The sequence below is a fragment of the Hakea prostrata genome, chromosome 1 (assembly GCF_041222555.1).
Source record: "Hakea prostrata isolate BN-2017 chromosome 1, UWA_Hpros_2, whole genome shotgun sequence".
Lineage (NCBI taxonomy): Eukaryota > Viridiplantae > Streptophyta > Magnoliopsida > Proteales > Proteaceae > Hakea > Hakea prostrata.
The window spans coordinates 67065437-67086016 of record NC_142600.1 but is presented as its reverse complement, the minus strand read 5'-3'; the positions used below and the strand labels follow the sequence as shown (position 1 = coordinate 67086016).

At 40.2% G+C, this 20580-nt stretch overlaps 1 protein-coding gene across 1 annotated transcript in view; it reads right to left on the bottom strand.

Moving 5' to 3' along the window:
- The window catches only part of LOC149029495 (Class II aaRS and biotin synthetases superfamily protein), a 31606-nt gene extending 12340 nt beyond the window's left edge, over positions 1 to 19266 (bottom strand). Inside the window, exons 1-4 of the mRNA XM_089141900.1 lie at positions 17685 to 19266; positions 10715 to 10894; positions 717 to 974; positions 113 to 247 (exon numbers count right to left, since the gene is read on the bottom strand). Coding sequence (XP_088998026.1) covers positions 113 to 247; positions 717 to 974; positions 10715 to 10894; positions 17685 to 19100 — 1989 coding nt within the window. The 5' untranslated portion in view covers positions 19101 to 19266. The remainder of the gene's footprint in view (positions 1 to 112; positions 248 to 716; positions 975 to 10714; positions 10895 to 17684) is intronic.
- Between the last annotated feature and the right edge of the window lie 1314 nt (positions 19267 to 20580).

Here is a 20580-nt window from a genome sequence, read left to right as displayed (position 1 = left end):
ATAGCAGCCCTTCCCAAGTACAACATGCACTAAATATTAATGAAAAGTCAACACAGTAGCTTTTTTCAGAAGCAAAGTAAACCCGATATTCCATATTGTACATTCTTCTCACCATTTCCTTCTTGACTTGCTCAAATGACTGTTTGTCCAACTTGTCAATACTTGAGCATATTGTTCTAAACTTTTCAGCTGGTACACCACAAATTTCCAGCATCCCATCCAGCAATTTTCGATGATTCAACTTGATCTGTTGAAGAAAGGATGAAACACTAAAGCTTTTAGACCACAAAAAAGATCCCAGTGAGCAGCCAAGAGAAAAGGCAAGAAAACTAACTACTTCCAAGGAGTCCAGAACCAAATATTAGTCCAAAAAGGCTTCTGAACAGGGCAAATATAATACCCCTTTCCTTTGGCTATTTTGACCTAAAATTTCAGTCCAAGACTGGTACAGCTAAAATTACAAGGTAAAGAATCAGTTACATGGTAAGCCATACAAAGAAGCCTAACTCAGGCAGGTGCCGAGTACAGTTACACACAATTCCCAATGGTTGTATAGGGCATGGCATAATTCTACATGGTTCAAATCAAGCAGCCATCCCTGCCTACCTAATCTAGACGGCTATCTATGAAGCCTTTTGCAACACCAACAGGAAAAATAATAAATAAGAACACCAATTCTAACATATTAACATCCAGCTCCAGTAAAAGAGGAATACCTCATAATCACCAATGTTTAACTCATCAAGAAGTTCAGTCAAAATCTTGATAACCTCAAAATCAGGCCCCATCACTTCAAATTGACCAGCAATATCAAAGTCACATTGGTAGAATTCTCGATATCGCCCCTTAGATGGATTATCCCTTCTGTATACCTTAGAAATCTGGTATCTTTTGAATGAACTGAGACCATGCATGGCCACATATCTAGCAAATGGCACAGTCAAGTCATACCGCAGCGAACATAGCTCACCACCCTATCAAACACATCAAATAAAAGGTTAAAGTTCCGGAAGAACAAAAAAAAAAGAATAAAAAGTTCCAGCTAGGAAGAGACGAAAATATATAGGTTTTTGTTGTGTTCAACAGTACATCCAGAAGGCTTACAAGGCCATGTTTGATTGTCCAAAGAGTGGGTGTGTGTGGAAATTGTGTCCCACTTTACCAAACATACATGTTATTTGGTTATTTGATGGAAGTGAAGGCATGATAAGGCCGTGTTTGGCTTTATTACAGTACATAATTCAACTAAACATTAAGTGGGTCCCACTCATTTTCTTCCACGTCACTTCCACCTCATCACGCCCCCAAACACTTTCACTTTTACCTACCCGGACAATCAAACGCAACCTACAGAATTTAAAGAATATTTGCACCTTCTCAGTTCTGTTGATTATAATTTTCTATCTACCCTCTCCTATTTCCCTTGGTTCTCTTTTACACCTCTTGTGCAACCTACGCACAAAAACATGCACGCAGCCCTATACATGCTAGGGCAATACTTATACATACACACAAAAACATGCACGTGGCCTTATATATGCTAGGGTAATAAAGAAAAATATTTTAGGAGTGATGCACTAAGAGAATGAGAGAACTTGTGAGAAAGAAAGACTATGGGAGAATTCTAGGATGTGGCATATTGGGTAAGAGGTCAAAGGGAATGAGATAAATTGGGCTAAGAAAAAATAACTCTCCTCCACAACAAAAGGAAAACAGGGTGTTTGTAAACATTAATCAAATATGTTTATAATTCAAATAAAAATAAAAATTAATTATAATTATATTTGTAACGAGGGATGGAATAGAGAAGAAAGAAAGACAAAGGGGATAGGGGAAAGTAGAGGAAATCCGAGAAGAATTAGACTTGAAGAAGGGAAGACGAAGAAGAACACTCGCAAGAAGAAGATTAGAAAAGAGAGAGAAGGGGCGCTGCAAATGCACAATGTTAAAGCTTCAAAAGTATTCCTTTGATTGCAATACAAGGGCCTATTTATAACTTCACTAAAGCTTTACAAGAAATCATGGTACAAAATTCAGTCGAAACCTGCGAAATTTCTAGGCATTTTTGGAAAAACCAAAACGAAACTAGTGAGGACCGAAAAAAAGTCCTCAATTTCAATCAAAACTGTTGAAATTTCGTCGAAACTTGTCGAAACCTTGAAACCTGTCGAAACTTGGTTCAACCCAGTTGGACCAGCTGGTTCATGACAGAAAATAATTCCCAAATTTCATGGGAAACTTGGGAAATTTCGTGGGAAACTTTGGAAATTTTGTGGAAACATGGGAAATTTCGTGAAAACCTGAGAAATTTTGTGGAAACTTGGGACTTTTTCCCATAAATTTTGTAGCTTTCCCAAATTTTTAATTTTTTTGTTTATTTCATGTTTCCCCAAATAGAAGTGTTGTGGTTCCAATTTACAAAAATAAAGGAGATATTCAAAGTTGTAATAACTATAGGGACATTAAATTGATGAGCCATACGATGAAGTTATGGGAGAGAATAATTGAAACCCATTTGAGAAGTAACTACAGTTACAGAGAACCAATTTGGGTTTATGCCGGGAAGATCTACAACGGAGGCTATTTACCTAAGTAGGAGACTTATGGAAAGGTATAGAGAATGTAGGAAAGACCTTCATATGGTATTTATTGACCTAGAAAAAGCTTATGATAGAGTCCCTAGAGCGTTAATTTGGCAAGTCCTAGAGAAAAGAAGTTTTGCAAGTAAATATATAGATATAGTTAAGGATATGTATGATGGTTCGGTGACTAGTGTTAGAACAGTGGGGGGACAAAGTAATGAATTCCCGATAACAGTTGGGCTACATTAAGGGTCAGCTTTAAGCCCATATCTATTTGCACTGGTAATGGATGAATTAACCAAAGACATTCAAGATGAAGTCCCCTGGTGTATGCTTTTTGCAGATGATATTGTGTTGATTGATGAGACCCAAGTGGGGATTAATACCAAATTAGAATCATGGAGAGTAGCTTTAGAATCAAAAGGCTTTAAACTTAGTAGATCGAAGACAGAATATCTAGTTTGTAACTTTAGTCATGATTGGGCAGATGATGAGGTGGTGATACTTGACGATAAAGAGATTCCTCAGAGTGATTGTTTTAGGTACTTAGGTTCAATCATAAGTAAAAGAGGTGATTTAGAGGATGAGGTTTCCCAAAGAATTAAAATAGGGTGGATGAAGTGGAGAGGTGCGTCCAGGGTCTTATATGATCGGCGTATTCCATTCAAGCTTAAAGGAAAATTTTATAGGACTATTGTTCGACCAACTATGATGTACGGTGCAGAGTGTTGGGCTATTAAAAAGAATCATATAGATAAACTCAATGTAGCAGAAATGAGGATGCTAAGATGGATGAGTGGCAAAACTAGGATGGCTAAGATAAGAAATGATCATATTAGAGTTGGTCTCGGAGTTGCTCCCATAAGTGATAAGCTTCGAGAAAGTCATTTGAGGTGGCACGGCCACGTTCAACGGAGACCTACAAATGCCCCTGTACGGAGAAGTGATATAATCCATATTGAAGGAACTAGAAGAGCTAGGGGTAGACCTAAGATAACCTTAGGAGAAGTGGTGAGAAATGATATGTATAGCTTAGGCCTTGTATCTAGCATGGCCTCGAACAGAACTGATTGGAGGGCAAGAATCCATGTAGCCAACCCCATTTAGTTGGGACAAGGCTTATTGTTGTTGTTGTTGTATTTCATGTTTTCCCAAATACCACGACAAATCCCCCCTCCATCAGGACTTCCCTATCCAAAGTGTGTATTCCCTCAAGCTGGTTATCTTAAGCATGTTGATGACCAGACTCATAAAGTTACAGTTGTCGATTACCTTGACAACCATAGGCATGAAATGTCATGGGATGTCTATGTTCGTTGGTTGGAGGAGAGGATGTTACAGGCATAGTACTACTCAGCTCACAAGATGAATCCACTATTGGCACTCCTCTTAGCACTAAGTTGTATTTTCCTTTTATTGTCAACTATTTTGAAGTTAGAAATTATATATTAAATGTTATATGCTTAAGGAGTTAAGTTTATAATATACTTTTCGAACAACTCTACATTGATGTTATGTTCATTGAATGACATATCTACATTGATTTTTTTAGCAAAATACAACCAATGCGTTCTTTATACTCTAATTAGCTTAAATACAAAATTTCACCCCAAAATACTCTCTAAAACCCGTCAAAATTTGATGTCGAAACTTGTACGGAAAAGTCCTCGGTTTCCTCAAAATTTCCCAAGTTTCCACCTAAATTTCCCATTTTCACCCAGTCGAAACTTAAGTTTCCCTTGAATTTTTTACCATGCAAGAAATAGAAACTTAGTTCACTGAAAAATAAAAACTAATATCCTAGTAACTAGTGACGGTAAAATCTTATGGAATTAAAGACTACCAAAATAGAAAATCAACTAAGGTTCTAAATCTCCCAAAAATAAAATCTTCATGCACTCTAATTTTGGGCCCCACGAATCCTCTATGAAATATTGCCAATATGCCAAATAATAGGCTGTGACACTGTTCACATGCACAGTATTTTGGCCTCCCTTCTTCATGTTTTGTCCCATTGTAGCAATTTAGGTGGATTGGTGAAAATTGTGGAACGAGGGAACCTTCCAATTGGACCAGTTGGCAGGTTTGAGATGGCCTTCAATGCTGGTTCGGGTTGGTTCCTGGCTGGTTGTCTTGCATCAATTTCTCCCTCTTCCACAAATTTCATAGAAAAAGTTTGCCTCACAATAGGCACCACAAAAAAAGATTTGACAGGTGATTGCAACATATTTCAGTCAAAACAACTAAGAAAAGAAATTAGGGAAAAGCAAAAGGAGGAAGAAAAAAAATACAAGGGATAAAAATATCTCAAGGAGGAGAAGAAAAGTACCTAATTGAAAGAAGGTTGAACAGATCGCAAGAGAGAGGAGATTGACCAGGTTTGGGCTCTGATACCAATTAATGAGCGATGGGATAAAAAAGAAAGAAGGATATAAAAGAAAGGGGAAAGACGTTGAAATCTAAGAAGAACTAATCTTGAAGAAGGGGAAGGAGAAGAACACTCATAAGAAGAAGAAGAAGAGAAACGGGGAGGGGGAAGAGAGAGAGAGACAAGGGGGGGGCTGCAAACCCACGATATTATAGCTTCAATTCATCCCTTTTTAACCTCCAAAAGTCTTCTTTTTATGGCAATTTCAAGGCCTATTTATAGCTTGGCTAAAGCTTTACAAGAAATAGAAACTTAAAAGATTGAAAATAGAAACTAATATCCTAAGAACTCGCGACAATAAAACGTTCCGAAAATAGAAACTAAATTAAGGTCCTAAATTTCCCAAGAATAAAACCTTCATGCAATCTGATTTTGGGCCCCAAAAATCCTCTATGAAATATTCCTGATTTGCCAAATAATTGCTTGTGACACTATTCACGTGAACAGCGACATGAGAAGTATTTTGGCCCCCATTCTACAATGTTTTGTGATTTTTGTCCCATTGAGGCAGTCCAGGTTGGTTGGTCAAAATTGTGGAGCAAGGGATCTCAAGTAGGAGCAGCTGGCCGGTTTGAGGGGCCTTCAATGCTGGCTTGAATTGGTTTCTAGCTGGTTGTCCTACATCAATTTATGGATAGTTAATATTGTGGACAGAGAGGCACAAGGTTCATGGAGAATGAGTGAGCAAAATAAGGGTTGAGCATGTTTTAAATACACACATAATCAAGGAAGGGATTGATATTTATGGCTCCAAATTGGTTTTATTTAATATCCATCCCACTAGCCCAACATCATACGCACCAAATAACGTATATGTAGTAGTTAAGCATGCAACACAATTTTGTTATGATCTGATGCTTTCACAAGCTATAAAGAATCTATCATTTTATTCATAACAATTTCAATGATTCCCTTCCACTTGTACTCCCATGAAAGCATGAAGTCCTTCATTTTGATCAAAATTACAAATTAAAATCTTCTCGAAAAGTTCATCCAAAAAATTATTTTCTAAAAAAACAAGATACACAAGTATTAAGTTCTTCATTCTCATGAGAAATGCAAAGACAAAAAGCAAAAGATGTCTAACGTAGGTCACGTATGGCTTTGATTAGACTTAAAGCTCAAGTCCAAACTCTTTAGATAACATTATAAAAAGATAAAAGAACCACCTAAAGGCTGAACATATATTCTACTATAGGACTACTAAATATTTTACAACTTCAACAAGTAAATAACATTAGAATTGCATGCCTACTATGACTTTTGGCCAACCAAGCTACAACTAGCGTGACTGAAAAATACTCCCAACGATATAATTGTTCCTGGCAAGGAACAAATTTCGATCAAAACTGGAATTTCGACCTTGCAAAAGGCCAAAATTTCAATGTTTCGGTCGAAATTTTGACCAAAACTGGACACTTTTTTTCTGACAATTGTAACTTCAATTTCAGGCTTCAAATGGACTTAAAATAATTTGAATTCTTGTATACTATCTATTTTAAGCATAATAAACACTATAGAACTACTAGTTTACCAAAAAACCATTGAAAATGTAACATCCGAGTATATACTACATATGAGAAGAAGCGAGAATGTTACCAAATACAAGAAAGAGAGTGTTTGACACAAGAAATACACACTAAGTACCTTGAAAAGCCCCACAAGATGCTCAAAAAAATACATACATGCTTCTAATAATAATCTCCTATTTTTAAATATAAAAAATATATATAAGTATTTTTTAATATATAAAATACACACTAACTATCTTAAAAGGCTCGACAACATGCTCCAAAAATTGCATACATGCTTCCAATAATAGCCTCCTATTTTAAATTTAAAACAGAAATTAATTAGTTTTTTAATTATTTAAATATATATATATATATATATATATTAAATACAGTAAAATTACATAATTAATAGAATAAAATTGATTCAACATCATCACAGCAATATGGTGTCTCAACTCTTCACATACATTAACTTTGAAGCTCATACATCTACTATACATATACATTTTTAGCAATATACATAATTTACTAAATAATTTTTAATAACAGAAAAATAAAAAAAAATAGTAAGAAGAATAAAAAATTAATTTTGACACTATAAATTCATAGATCAACACTCTAAAGTAAACATACTTATATTGGAAGCAATCCAAGAAGATCTAAGGCACAAACGAAACAAAATAAAAAAAAATGAGGAAGTTGGTTACTCACCTTACAAGATTTGAGAAAATGCACAAATGGAGGAGCAAATCTAGTGTTTGAATGAAATGGAGTAGTAGAAATTAGGTGAAAAGAGGGATGAAATCAAGAGAAATCAAAATAAAAATTAAAAAAAAATTTGAAAAAAGGGTCAAAATGTCTGAGGCAATATGGCTTGATAGGCTTGAAATTGACGATAGGTCGAAAAACAGGTCGAAAATGGACACTTTATAGCATACCATTGTGTCATTTTGGCTCGATATCATATTGGGTCGATATTTCGTATCGTATCGACCGAAATACAGGACACTTTTCGTGCCTGTCCTTGCATTTCAATTCGATTTGAAAATATGCAGGCATTTCGACCGAAATTAACGTAATTTCGGTCAAATTTTGTTCCATGGTTCCTGGTTTGAAAGAGAATCAATAGTCCATAAGACATAAATAGAATTTGCAAATGCAACTAAATAAGATATATGCATGAAAGAGAGTGTTCAAGGGGAAGAGTCCTAGAAGGGAGTGTTCTTTCCAACTTTAGAACTTTCTATCACACACATAGACTCCCACACACCACCACAACACAACTAAAGAGTTCAAAAAAAGTTTCCTATCCAAAGAGAGACTTTGACCAGTAAACCTGAGGATTTTAATTCTCCCCCTCCGATTTTTGAACCTGGTCAGGCGGAGACCACTCTTATGAAGCACACTATTGAGGTATTTCAAAACAAGATTGACCAGAATAAGGAGGTGCAAACTTATCAGAGGAAGAATACAACTGGCAAAAGTAGGCGGAGAAAGGTGACACATTACCACTTCAGTCCCTCACTCTAAAATTAGATTTTATTGTCCCCCTTGAGGTATCTTCTTCTAATCTTCCTATTGCTGTTAGAAAAGGAGTTAGATCTTATACTCAGCATCCCATAGCTAAATATGTTTCTTATGACTCTTTATCTGACTCTTACCATGCTTTTATATCTTCTCTATCATCTATTTATATTCCTAAAAGTTGGCAAAAAGCCTATGCTAATAAGAGATGGAAGACAACTATGGTAGACAAAATGCAAGTAATGAAGAAAAATAATACTTGGGAGCTGGTTACACTTCCTCTAGGAAAAAAACCTGTGGGCTGCAAATGGGTGCTTGTGGTTAAACATAATATGGATGGATTGGTCAACAAGTTGAAGGCTAGACTAGTTGCAAAGGGGTTTACCCAAACCTATGGCATTGATTATAATGAGACTTTTGCCCCTATTACAAAACTAAACACCATCAGAGTTCCATTGTTTGTAGCTCTGAACAAAGACTGGAACTTACACCAACTAGACGTAAAGAATGCATTCTTACTTGGAGAGTTGGAGGAAGAAGTCTATATGAAAATCTCACATGGTTCCTCCGATGACATTACTGTAGGGAAAATTTGTTGGTTGAAGAGGTCAATTATGCGTTAAAACAGTCTCCTAAATACTGGTTTGGACGCCTCCAGAAGGAAGTACATCTATAGGGTACAAGCAAAGCACTGTTGATCATACACTATTTGTCAAGAAGTCAAGTACCAATATCACACTTCTTATTGTTTATATAGACAATATTGTCATCACAGGGATGGTGAAGAAATTCAAAGGTTAAAGGACTTTATTGGTAGAGAGTTTGAGATTAAAGATCTAAGGAAGTTACAGTACTTCCTAGGGATTGAAGTGGCTCGATCAAAAAAGGGTATATACACATCCCAAAGAAAGTATGTCCTAAATTTATTATCAGAAGTGGGAATGTTGGGGTGTAAAGCAATTGATACCCCTATTGAGACTGGAACTAAACTTAAGGACAAAGAGGGAGAACCAGTGGACAAAGGCTGATAAGAAAGCTTATTTACTTGTCCCACACCAAACCAGACATTGCTTTTGCCGTGGGGATAGTGAGCCAATTCATGCATGATCCATATTTAGTTCACATAAAGAATTGCGGTATTTGAAGGAACTCCTGGACAAGGAATACTTTTATCACCCACTAATAATCTAAGGGTAGAAGCATAGACTGATGCAAACTACACTGGGTCTCCTGACAGAAAGTCAATTTCAGGTTATTGTACCTTTGTTAGAGGTAATCTAATTACTTGGAGGAGTAAGAAACAGGATGTGGTAGCTTTATCCAGTACTGAAGCTGAATATAGAGCTATGGTTCTTGGAGTTTGTGAGCTACTATGGTTGAAAGGCCTGTTAGAAGATATTTGAGTCCAAGTTCCAAACCTTATAATGCTATATTGTGACAACAAAGCTGCCATTAGTATTGCCAACAATCCCATGCAACATGATCAAACCAAGCACATTGAAATTGACAGGTTCTTTGTTAAAGGAAAGCTAGAACAAGGACCCATCTGCATGTCTTTTGTGAGATTTGGAGACCAAATGGCAGATTTTCACTAAAGGTTTGAAGGAAGGAGATTTCTTTCCTATTTTAGGCAAGTTGGGCATGACTAATATCTATGCGTCAACTTGAGGGGGAGTGTTGGTTGAGTTCTACTAGGAGTTCAACTCTATTAAAAATTTTGTTCTTGTTACCCAAGTAAAGGTATTTATGTAATAGTGTTCTTTTCACTTTATTATAAATAGAGGGCTTGAGATCACACTGATCTTTTCAAGCCATTCTACCAAAGTCGTGTTTCTCAACAAAAAAACATGAGGGTATCAAGGATTTGGTAAAAATAGAAGGTACCAATAATTTAACGAATGAGCAATTATAATGAAAAGTAGAAGGTAGTTAAATAAAAAAGAGGGTACCATTAAGTAAAATATGAAAGGTACCATTTTTTAACTCTTCTACTTTCTTTTCTAGGTTGAGATTGAGATTTCTAATCTATAATTTCTATGAAATCCATGGAGAAAAATTATCTTTTCTCTTTTGATTTGATTTTGCAAATTTGTAAATTTAAGAAAAAGAAAAATATAAAGGGTACCAACAATTTGTAAGAAAAAAGGAATGATAAGAAAACTAATAAATAGCTTATGACATTTGAATACAAACAAAAGGTCCAATAGTCAAGGGAAAGATTTGCCACAAAACAGGATATGAATTAGGAATAAATCTAAGATAGAAAGAAAAAGTTCACAACCAAAAATGTAAACCTATTAACCAAACAAATAGAGAATGATGGTCCCACAATAACTAATACTCCAATTAGATGGCTTACCAAAACTAATTGATGGGGGAATATTAAGTCAAGATTGTATACACAAAGCCAAGACCATAGAGTACATAAATCAAAGCAGCAGTCATGTCAAACCAATCTTTTGTGCTCATGCACTTCACTTTTTCCATCACTCAGGTATGATCAGATGCAGGGTGTTACCAGGAACTATGAAAAAGCAAACTAGCAAAACTACTTCTGGATAATCATCCATAATCTCTTTGTTTTTTGAAGATGCTACAACAGTAGTTCAGAAAACAATTGAAATCTTCAGCGAGGCACACCCAAAAGCTAACAATAACACACTTACCTGATCTGCAAGGTCATAAATCAACTTTGAGTCTTCCCCATATTTTCCCATGAGAGTCTCACGCAATTCAAAAACAGGAGTATCTAGGGCCGTTGCTCCATGCCTCTCAAATACCTCTTCTATGATTGAAAACGCTCTCTTTCTTATGGCCATCTGTTCTTTAGCAAAATCTCGAGTACCCTAATGAATATGAAACAAAAATACGTTAAACAGTTTAAGCAGAAAATCCATTCAAGAAATCCGCATACTGAAGTGGACAGAAATACCAAAAAGCATAGAAGTGAGGAGTTAAACAAATGCAACAAATATTTCAAAAAGGAGGTATTGGGTGAGGAAAAGTTTTCTCAGGAATAGCAGATAGCAACATAGTAATTCGTTATTCACCCGAAAGGAAAATTACTTGTACACCTCCAGGACTTAGGTTAAACTAGAAACAAGGACGAGGTTTGGAGGAACCAACTCCACACCCTGTATATCTGTTAATGCCCACACCTAACAGAGGATGTATGAGCTGAGCTGGTTCATCCATTTATAGTCCCCCCCCCCCCCCAAAAAAAAAAATTTAAAAAAAAAAGAAAAGAATACTTCATCAATTAAACATATCTTATAGCAACAACATTAATAATACTCAGAATCAAACTAGTTGAGCGATGACTGAGCCTCCTCGTCACCACCACCCCACCTTCCCTGAGAACCTATTCGCCAGCAACCCCAGCAATCCATCAGCCTCTCCATCTTCACCTTCACCCACTCCTTTCTGGAATTCTCTTTTCTCCCAACCTCCTCCCCCCACAACCGAATGTTCCCTTTCCTTCATTCCTCCAACCCCCTCAGTTCCTTATCCCCTTGTCCACTGCCCCTCCTCTGCTACAAATCCTGGAGCTCTCCGCTGGAAATTGGCTGTTATTGGCCAATTTCTTGGCCCTTGCCCCCCTCTCAACGTTATCAAAATCTCCCTCTCCAAGCAATGGCATGCTCAAGGTTCTCTGGAAGTTTTTGCCATTGACTTTGGTATTTTCTTGTTCAAGCTTCCCTCTGCCTCCTGCAAAGCCAAAGCCCTTGAAGGCTCTCCCTGGTTCGTTGGCAAGGCGCCTATCTTCACAAAAGCCTGGGAACCTTCAAAGCCATTTCACAGGGTAGACTTTAGCTCCCTCCCACTGAGGGTTAATCTCCCTGGCCTTCCTCTAGAACTCTAGAATTCTGATTGCCTCAGCCGTATTGGCTTTGCCCTCAGTCGTCCCCTCCATGCTGACCCCAAGACTCTTAACCTGCAACGGCTCTCCTATGCTCGAATCTGTGTGGATGTTCTTACTGACAAACCCCTTACCCCTTGTATCTCCATTGAAGATGACTTTGGTCTCCACTATGACCAAATTATTTGTTTACGATTGGATACCTAATAGATGCTCTGTCTGCGATTCCTTTGGACATGACCATGTCAACTGTTTTGCCACCTCAAAGTTTCCGGTAATCTCTTGTCCAATGAAGTCTCATCCACCGCTGATGTCTAAAGATCCTGTGCCCACTGTTCAACTGGGTTCTCCGCCTTCTTGTCTACCGCCGCCGACCGTAGAAAAGATGCTGCCTCCTGCCACCTCTACTGCTTCCTCTCGCCTCATCATAGACAGGCTTGAGAAATGCTCTTTAGATGTTGCTGCTGACACCACTTTCCCTTCTCCTTCTCCGGCAGCAAAAACTTACCGGAGACGTAGAAGAAGACTGAAAAAGCTGCTCCCTGATCGTGACGCCATGCTGAATCTGACACTGCTGCCACCTGACGCTTCAGCCTCCTTGCTGCTGTCGCCAATGAAGTCTTCTCTGCCGCCTATTCTTTTGCTGCCACCTGACTTGGCCTCTGTTCATGTTACCTCATCTCTAGCTGCTACTGGCTCATCGTTGCTTCATGCTGAGCCCCTGCTCACCTGCTCCCAAGATTTCCAAGTATGTCCTAACTCTCTTGCTAGCGGTAGCAGACCCTGGGCTAACGGCCCTATGAAACCCTCTTCTACCTCTCACCTTTCTCCCTCTGTCTCACACCCCCTTTCCCCTTTAAGCCAAACAGCCCTCCCATCACCGCCTCCGACTTTAAAGTACCCCAGCCCTCAACCTACTTCTAAACCTTTTATTCCCTTTGGGTCCTTTGACGGGCTTATCCCATCTCGGTTAGGCCCACCTCATCATCCCCTCCTAACTTTAATCCTCTTAAACTTACTAGCCCAAGCCCACCGATGACTTATCCAAACCATCCTACATCAAACCAACATCACTCTTTTGTGAGCCCAAGCCCATCTCCTGTTAAACCAACCACTAGCCCATCTTTACCAACCCATTACCTAACCCAACCCATCCCAACCACCCGAATCATAAGACCCAAAACTCTAGTTCTATTCCAACGTCTAACCACCCCCACCTGCCTCCTCTATCTAGCCCCCCCCCTCCCATGACCGCATGGTTTCCCATCCTTCAACTTACGACCTGAACTCCCCTAGCTCTTGTTCCACCATAGATGCCAGCATTTTTGAAACTCCCTCCACCCTGGGTTCCCCCTTGTGTGAGTCCCCCCCCCCCCTTTGTATGACTTGACAATATCCACTAACCCCTTTGCCTCCTCAATAGCTCTTCTAGTGCCCCCCCCCCAACTGTTACCTCAATAATTGATCTTATTTGGAACATTAGGGGCCTCAACTCCCTTGCCAAACAAGTTGAAGTCAAAATTGTTATTCACAATTCAAAAGCTTCTTTTTGTGCTCTTCTAGAAACACATGTCCACTCCGACAATGCCCGTTGGATTGCCCTCTCCATTGCCCCCTCTTGGTCTTTCCTTTCTAATTCCAATTCTACCTTTAATGGGCATATGGATTTTATGGGACTCGACCAAATTTCAATCCTCTCTTATTTCTACTACGTCCCAGCTCATGCATCTTCATCTTACCCCCCTTTCCATTCTTCCTCACCATCATCTATGGTCTCAATTGCCCCTCTGACCGATCCCCTCTTTGGAACGATCTCAGAACCATCTATCCCTCTACTATTGGCCAGCCCTGGGGTATCAGAGGTGACTTCAACATTGTCTGTTTCTCTCATGAACGGGCTTGTGGAACTTTACCTAACCCGTTGACGATCGATGCTTTTAATTCTTGCCTTGATGATGTGGGTCTCTCAGATCTCCAACGGACTAGCCATCTCTAACCTGGCACAACCGTCGATTTGGAGATGCCCACATCGCCTCGAAGCTCGATTGTTTTTTTGTCAATGAGCCTTGGTTCTCCCTTCTCCCCTCTTCCTTCTCTTCCTTTTCCCCTCCCTCCCTCTCTGACCATTCCCCTTGCCACCTTCACATCCTTGGACCCCTCTCCTTTGGTCCCAAACCTTTCAAATTCTTTGACATGTGGACCTCCAGCACCTTCTTCCTCCCTATTGTCCAATTTGCCTGGAATCAGCCAGTCTATTGCCATTCCCTTCCTCTTGTTGCTTTTTCCCAGAAGCTCAAGAACACCAAATCTACCCTCTGGTCTTGGAACTCCTATGCTTTTGGTAACATCTCCTCCCGCCTTTCCTCCTGTCATTTGGAGCTCTCTAGGGTCCAAAATCTTCTCCTAGCTGACCCTAGTCACTCCCCGCTGGCGGACAAGAAGAAATCTCTCTCCCTAGCAAGGTTTAAATTATCCCACGATACCATACGATGCTAACCGATATGTATCCATATTTGACCCAACTGATACGATACATCTCGATACGTGTCTCAATTGTATTACATTGAAATACATTAGCCAGAGCGATACAATACTCGATACAGGACGATACGTCTCTTAAAATAACCTGATTAATACGATACTCGATACCGATACTTTAAACCTTGCTCCCTAAACCTCTCTTCCCTCATCTCCCAAGAAGAAAGTTTCCTTCGTAAAAAAGCTAGAATCAAATGGCTTGAGCTTGGGGACACTAACACCGCGTACTTCCATCGCTCCCTAAAAGCTCGCCATAATTTCAATTCCATCCCTTGTCTGCTCTCTAGTAATGGCTCTTGGATCTATGATCCCCCTAGCATCAAAGCGGAAGTCATGTCTTTCTTCTCCCACCTGCTCTCCCCGTCTCCCCTCCCTCCTCTCCCCCCTTTACTCCATTCCCTCCTCAACAAATTTGTTGATTCCTCCTTCACTGCCTCTCTCAGCTCCACCCCCACTAATGAGGAAATCATTTCGGCCATTCGATCCCATAAATCCAATAGAGCTCCCGACCCCGATGGCTTCAATATGGGATTCTTCTTGGCTTCTTAGGACTTCATTGTGGACGATCTTATCCATGCCGTTCGGAGTTTCTTCTTTAACCCTTTCGCATCTTTCCTCCATTAACCATACCTTCGTCTGCCTCATTCCCAAAAAGCCTGGAGCCACTTCCCTCACTAACTTTCGTTCCATATCTCTTTGCAATCTCCTCTACAAATTTATTGCCAAAGTCTTGGCAAACCGAATCAAACGTGTCATTCCTTCTCTTGTCAGTCCCAACCAATCTGCTGTCATATATGGGCGTAGCATTTCAGACAATATCCTTCTCTGTGCGGAGATTGTGCGAGGTTTTGATCGTGTTGGCCACTCCCCTACAGCACTTCTCAAGGTTGACCTCCACAAAGCGTTTGATTCTATTTGTTGGGATTTCATTAGTGAAGCCCTTTCTGCCATGGGATTTCCTCTTCCCTTTATCCATTGGATTGAGATTTGCATATCCACCCCCCACTTCTCTATCATCACCAACGGCTCCCCTGTTGGATACTTCCCATCCTATGTGGGTATTCGTCAAGGCTGCCCCCTCTCCCCTTACCTTTTCTCCTTGGCTCTTGAGGTCCTCTCCTGCCTTCTTCAAACCAAAACGGACCAGCTCCTCATCTCCTCTATCCCTAAATGCAAATCCCTAAATCTCTCTAACCTTGCCTTTGCAGATGATCTCATGGTCTTTGCTAAAGCTGACCATTCCTCCATCTCCTCCATTCTCGATGCTCTCTCCTCTTTCAAGGCCCTCTCTAGTCTCCGGGTCAATTTGGATAAATCTTCCCTTTTTGTTTCTAGAGTTTTAGATTCTATCCGCTCCTCCCTTCTCCTCCTCACTGGATTTCGTCTGGGTTCCTTCCCTATCACCTACCTTGGTCTCCCCCTTATCCCTGGCCGCCTCACCCGTCATCACTGCTCTGCCATGCTTGGCCACATTAGGAGAAAACTTCAACTTTGGAGAGGCAAGCTCCTCTCCTTTGTTGGTCGAGTCGTGCTCATCTGTTCTATTCTTCAGTCCTCCTACCTCTACTGGTGTGGAATCTTCTCCATTCCTAAAGCCACAATCAGGGCCATGAAGGCCCTTTGTTGTGCCTTCCTCTGGAAAGGTCAAGAGTCCACCAGGTTCCTCCATCCCATCAAATGGACCTCTGTCTGTCGTCCAAAATCTGAAGGAGGCTTGGGCATTAGTCGTATCTCCGATATTAACCTTCCTAGTCTCCTGAAACTCATTTGGAAAATTGCCTCCAAGCATAATTCCATTTGGGTTTCCTGGGTGTATTCTTAATTGCTTAAATATGATTCCATCTGGTCTGCTTCCATCCCCTCCAACCCGTCCTAGGTTTGGAGAAAGCTCCTCCTTCTACGCCCTCAGGCTCTTCCTTCCATCTCAACCCAAATCTCTTCCAGATACTCCACCTCCTTTTGGTTGGACCCTTGGCATTCGTTGGTCATTCTATTTACCCTCCTTAGCCCCCGCTCAGTCTATGACACACGCATTCCTAAGCTCACCCCTCTCTCTACCTTCATCTCTAATGGTTCTTAGTCCCCTCTCTCTCACCCTAGACTCACACATGTGTGGGACTCTCTCCCTCCCCTATATACTGGCATCTCCAGTGACACCACCACCTGGCTTCCTACCTCCACCAAGCTCTTCTCCACCTCCTCTGTCTGGAACCTCCTTAGACTCCCTTCTCCCCCTTACACCTTGGGCCTCCCTTGTTTGGATTAAAGGTCACATTCCCCGTCATTCCCTCACCCTCTAGAGAGCCCTTAACCTAGACCTACCTACCCAAGCTTTCCTTAGCCGTCACATCCTAGTCAATCCTAACTACAACCTTTGTTGGAACTGTCCTAAAGATCTTAAGCACCTTTTCTTCTTATGCCCCTTTTCCCGATCTCTTTGGGAGAAAGCTCTTGCTTCCATTTGGCCTAGGTCGAGGCGCTCTTACTGCTTTGCTCGAGATTGGGCCTGGTGCTTGCGAGTTTTCTCGGGCTCTTCTCTTTGCAACCAAGTTGGTAAGCTAGTGTTTGGTGCGATTATACACCAATTATGGTGGGAGCGAAACCTTAGGCAGTGGTCCTCAAAATCTAGATCCCTTGATATGATTTGGAAAACTATTTGTTTTGAATTCTCTTCTAGACTTCTTTTTATTCCCCATCCCCTGGTGACTGACTCTCCCAAGAATAGGCTAATTGTTAGTGCCTGGAGTCTCACCTCTTCCTTTAGGTCTCCCCCGTGAGAGGCTTTTCCCCTCCCCCTTTTCTCCCTTTGTATTCTTGGCATTGTTGTCTTTAATATATTTATTTATTCATCCAACAAAAAAAAAAACATAATAATATTCACTTACTCAGTAGGAATATTATGGAACAATCATGGCAACTTATTTCTCACAAAAATATATGTGAGAATAGTATCATGGAAAATCCTGCATACAGTTGCAACTGCATTAGAAGAATCAGTAAATATATAATATTGCAGTAGGCAAAGTTGATGAAGAGCAAGACAGCAATCATCGAAGTTTGAGTTCACAAATATTTATTCAACAGACTTTAGCACTATCAATTTCTATTCAATAAAAAAAATACTACAGGAGGAAAAATCTGTTGAAAGTTAAGCAGCAATCAAATATGGGACTGCACCACAACGCAGCATAATGGATTAAATCCTCAAAAGAAAATTCAAATGTACATTTTATCCTCACCTTAGGAATTTTGGGAATCCTTCGAGATTCATTGCTTTCTACAATTTCTTTTACTTTCTGCAGGAAAGTATCAAGCTCAGAATCCTTAGGATCAAAAAACAAGGAAAGGTTTAGAGCCAACTGGGCCAGTGCTTCAACATTTTCAACCACATCTATACCCAGATTCTGCAACTTGTCTTTGATAATTTGCCTTATAACAGTAGTTCCCTTTCCCAAAACCTTCTTCTTTTTCTCACCCTTCCTTTCAGCACGTGCATTGCCTCCATCAACCTCCGCTCTTGCAGGTGCAGCCCCTCGGGGTTTTTCATTTGACTCACTCTTCTCAAGTGAAAATAATGCTAATGCTGCCTCCCAAGCAACAACTGTTCTGACCTTAAGCAATAGACAGTAAATTTCATGAAAAAAGCCAACATAATCTACTTCGCATTTAGCTTCACAGATCGAACGAAACACAATACTTAAAACATTTGAAGTAGGGCAACTTCTCTCAAGAGTTTCCAGCACCTGAGTCCTAAAATCAATAGAACTAATTGACTCTACATTCAATTTTGATCGACGCAAGCTACTCTCACCTAGAAACTGAAGAGCCGATGCCAGTGGCCATAATGTATTCATTAAAACTTTTCCACAGCCACCACTGCCAGAGCTCCCTTTACCCACTTTCACCAAAGAATTCAGCTCAACCCGCATCCTTGCGTGAACCGACCTCACCACTTCCCTGAAGCTCCCATGGACCTTTGGAATCTCAAATACCGCATCTGAATCAACCCGGCCTACGAGCTTAGAATCAGCAAGTAGAATCTTCATGTCACTTGCGGCAGCAATCTCGTCTTTTGCAGAGAAACCGTCGCCAGAATCCACAGAATTAAAGGCTGATATGTCTGCTTTCGTAGCCTCACATGACAGGGCAGCAACTACATCTACAACAGTGGACAAAATGGAAGAAGAATGATCCAAAAGCGAAGAAATGCCAACCAAAGCGGCAGAAGAGTTCTCCAACACAGCCAGCTCTCCATCCGTCACCCCAACCTCCAGGGTTTTCTTCGAGTTCAACCCATAAAATGAATCCAGAAACGCAGACGCAGAACCAAAATCCAATCTTTCATGATCGAACCCAGCATTTAGGGTTTCTGAAATCAAATTAGGAAGAACGTCGCGAACACCAGCGTTGCAGAGAGCAAGCTTGTTCAGGAGAACAACAAGAGCAGCTCGGGCTTCTTCTAGGGTTAGAAATTTCGATTTCGAGTTGTGCAAGGGAACAGTAGAGAGGGAGTGTTCCTTTGGTAGCCTCTCAGTGACTGCAGAATCAATTCTTACCTGAGCGAGACCATTGGCAATGGCGTATACCGATGACGAAGCTAGAGATGAACCTTTACCTCCGATTGTTACAACTGAGTCCTCTCGACCAGCCGCCATGGTTGGAGCTGGCCTTCGAAAGTTTCAGAGATTTTTAGATGTTTCAGTTGTTTTCTTGAGCGTTCCGGTAATTGATGGATGCTGTCTAGGTATCTCTTTGATTAAGAAAAAAACCAGAGAATTCTTTTCCGGTAAGAACGAACGAATGCTAATATCTTTTTTGAGTTTTTTTACAGGTTGCACGGTATAACGGGTGTAAAAGTAAAACTAGGTACTTCTTAGTTCTTACCCAAAAAAAAAATAAAAATTCTAGTACTTAACTATAGTTGCCTATTATGGGTAGCAAGAAATTATGGATTGCACACTTGAAAAAATATATTTCTTTTTTTTGGGTAACGAAGCCCAAGTTATTGAGACGACTAAATCGAGACTACAGAATTACATAAAGACTACAACCTAGGATCGGATAAAAGCTATCAAGTTGTAGTCAAAACCGACAAGGCCCTCCTTGCTAGGTGATCTACATCATAGTTAACCAACCTAGGAATTGAGAGAAGGAACATTCCTCCAAAGCAGAACTAAGATGAAAAATATCAAATACAATGGGCCTAATGTCATGGGATGGAATTGATGCACCATCCGTGATCAGATCAATCAACACTTGCCAATCTGATTCAACTAGGACTCGCTCTACTCCCTTTGCCATTGTGTAGAGCAACTGAGTTGAATGGCCAAAGCTTCACTCATCAAAGCTGATGAGGCCTGTTCCGGTTCTGAAACCGCAAAAATTGGTTGGCTCAATGGATTCCGAAGTAGAAAGCCCAAACTTGCTCTACTATACTTCCAATATATGAAGCGTTTGAGTTCAATTTGACGTAGCCTTGAGTTGGGCAAGACCAAGGCTGTCCTTCTTCTGATACATTCAGGTTCATCATGTTGTTCAAGAGGTTTTGGTCTTGTTTTGAATCAAGATATTCTTGGGCCTTAACCATTGTGTGGGTTGCTACTTCAATGGGCTTCCACAGATGTTTGAAAAGCAATTCATTATGGGCCATCCATAAGGCCCAGCACATATATAATGCATTGCTAATCATCTCTTTGTGTTGGACCTTCGAATGGGCTTTATCTATAAATAGATGTTCAAACCACTGATTCACTTCAACTGAAATATCACTTGGGTTTCTGTAACCCAGAGAATGTGAAAACCATGCAGCTCAAGCGAAATTGCATTGAAATAGGATGTGAGCTATATTTTCCTTGTTTTCTCCACATCAACTACACAAAGGATCCACCTTGAAAGACCTTCTACACATAGCTTCACCGTCACAAGTCCTCTTGCAAAAATTCTCCAAGTGTTTAATCTTAGGTGCTACTTGGGCTTTCCAAACTGTTACTGGGATTGTAAACCTACTTTGAGTGTTTGAAGATGAAGGTCAATTCCTTCTCTTTTTGTTTTGTTCTTTGCATAGCACCGAATAGATTGCTTTAACCGAACATCTACCATCATTCTGTCCTATCCAATATATATAGTCCAAGGAGG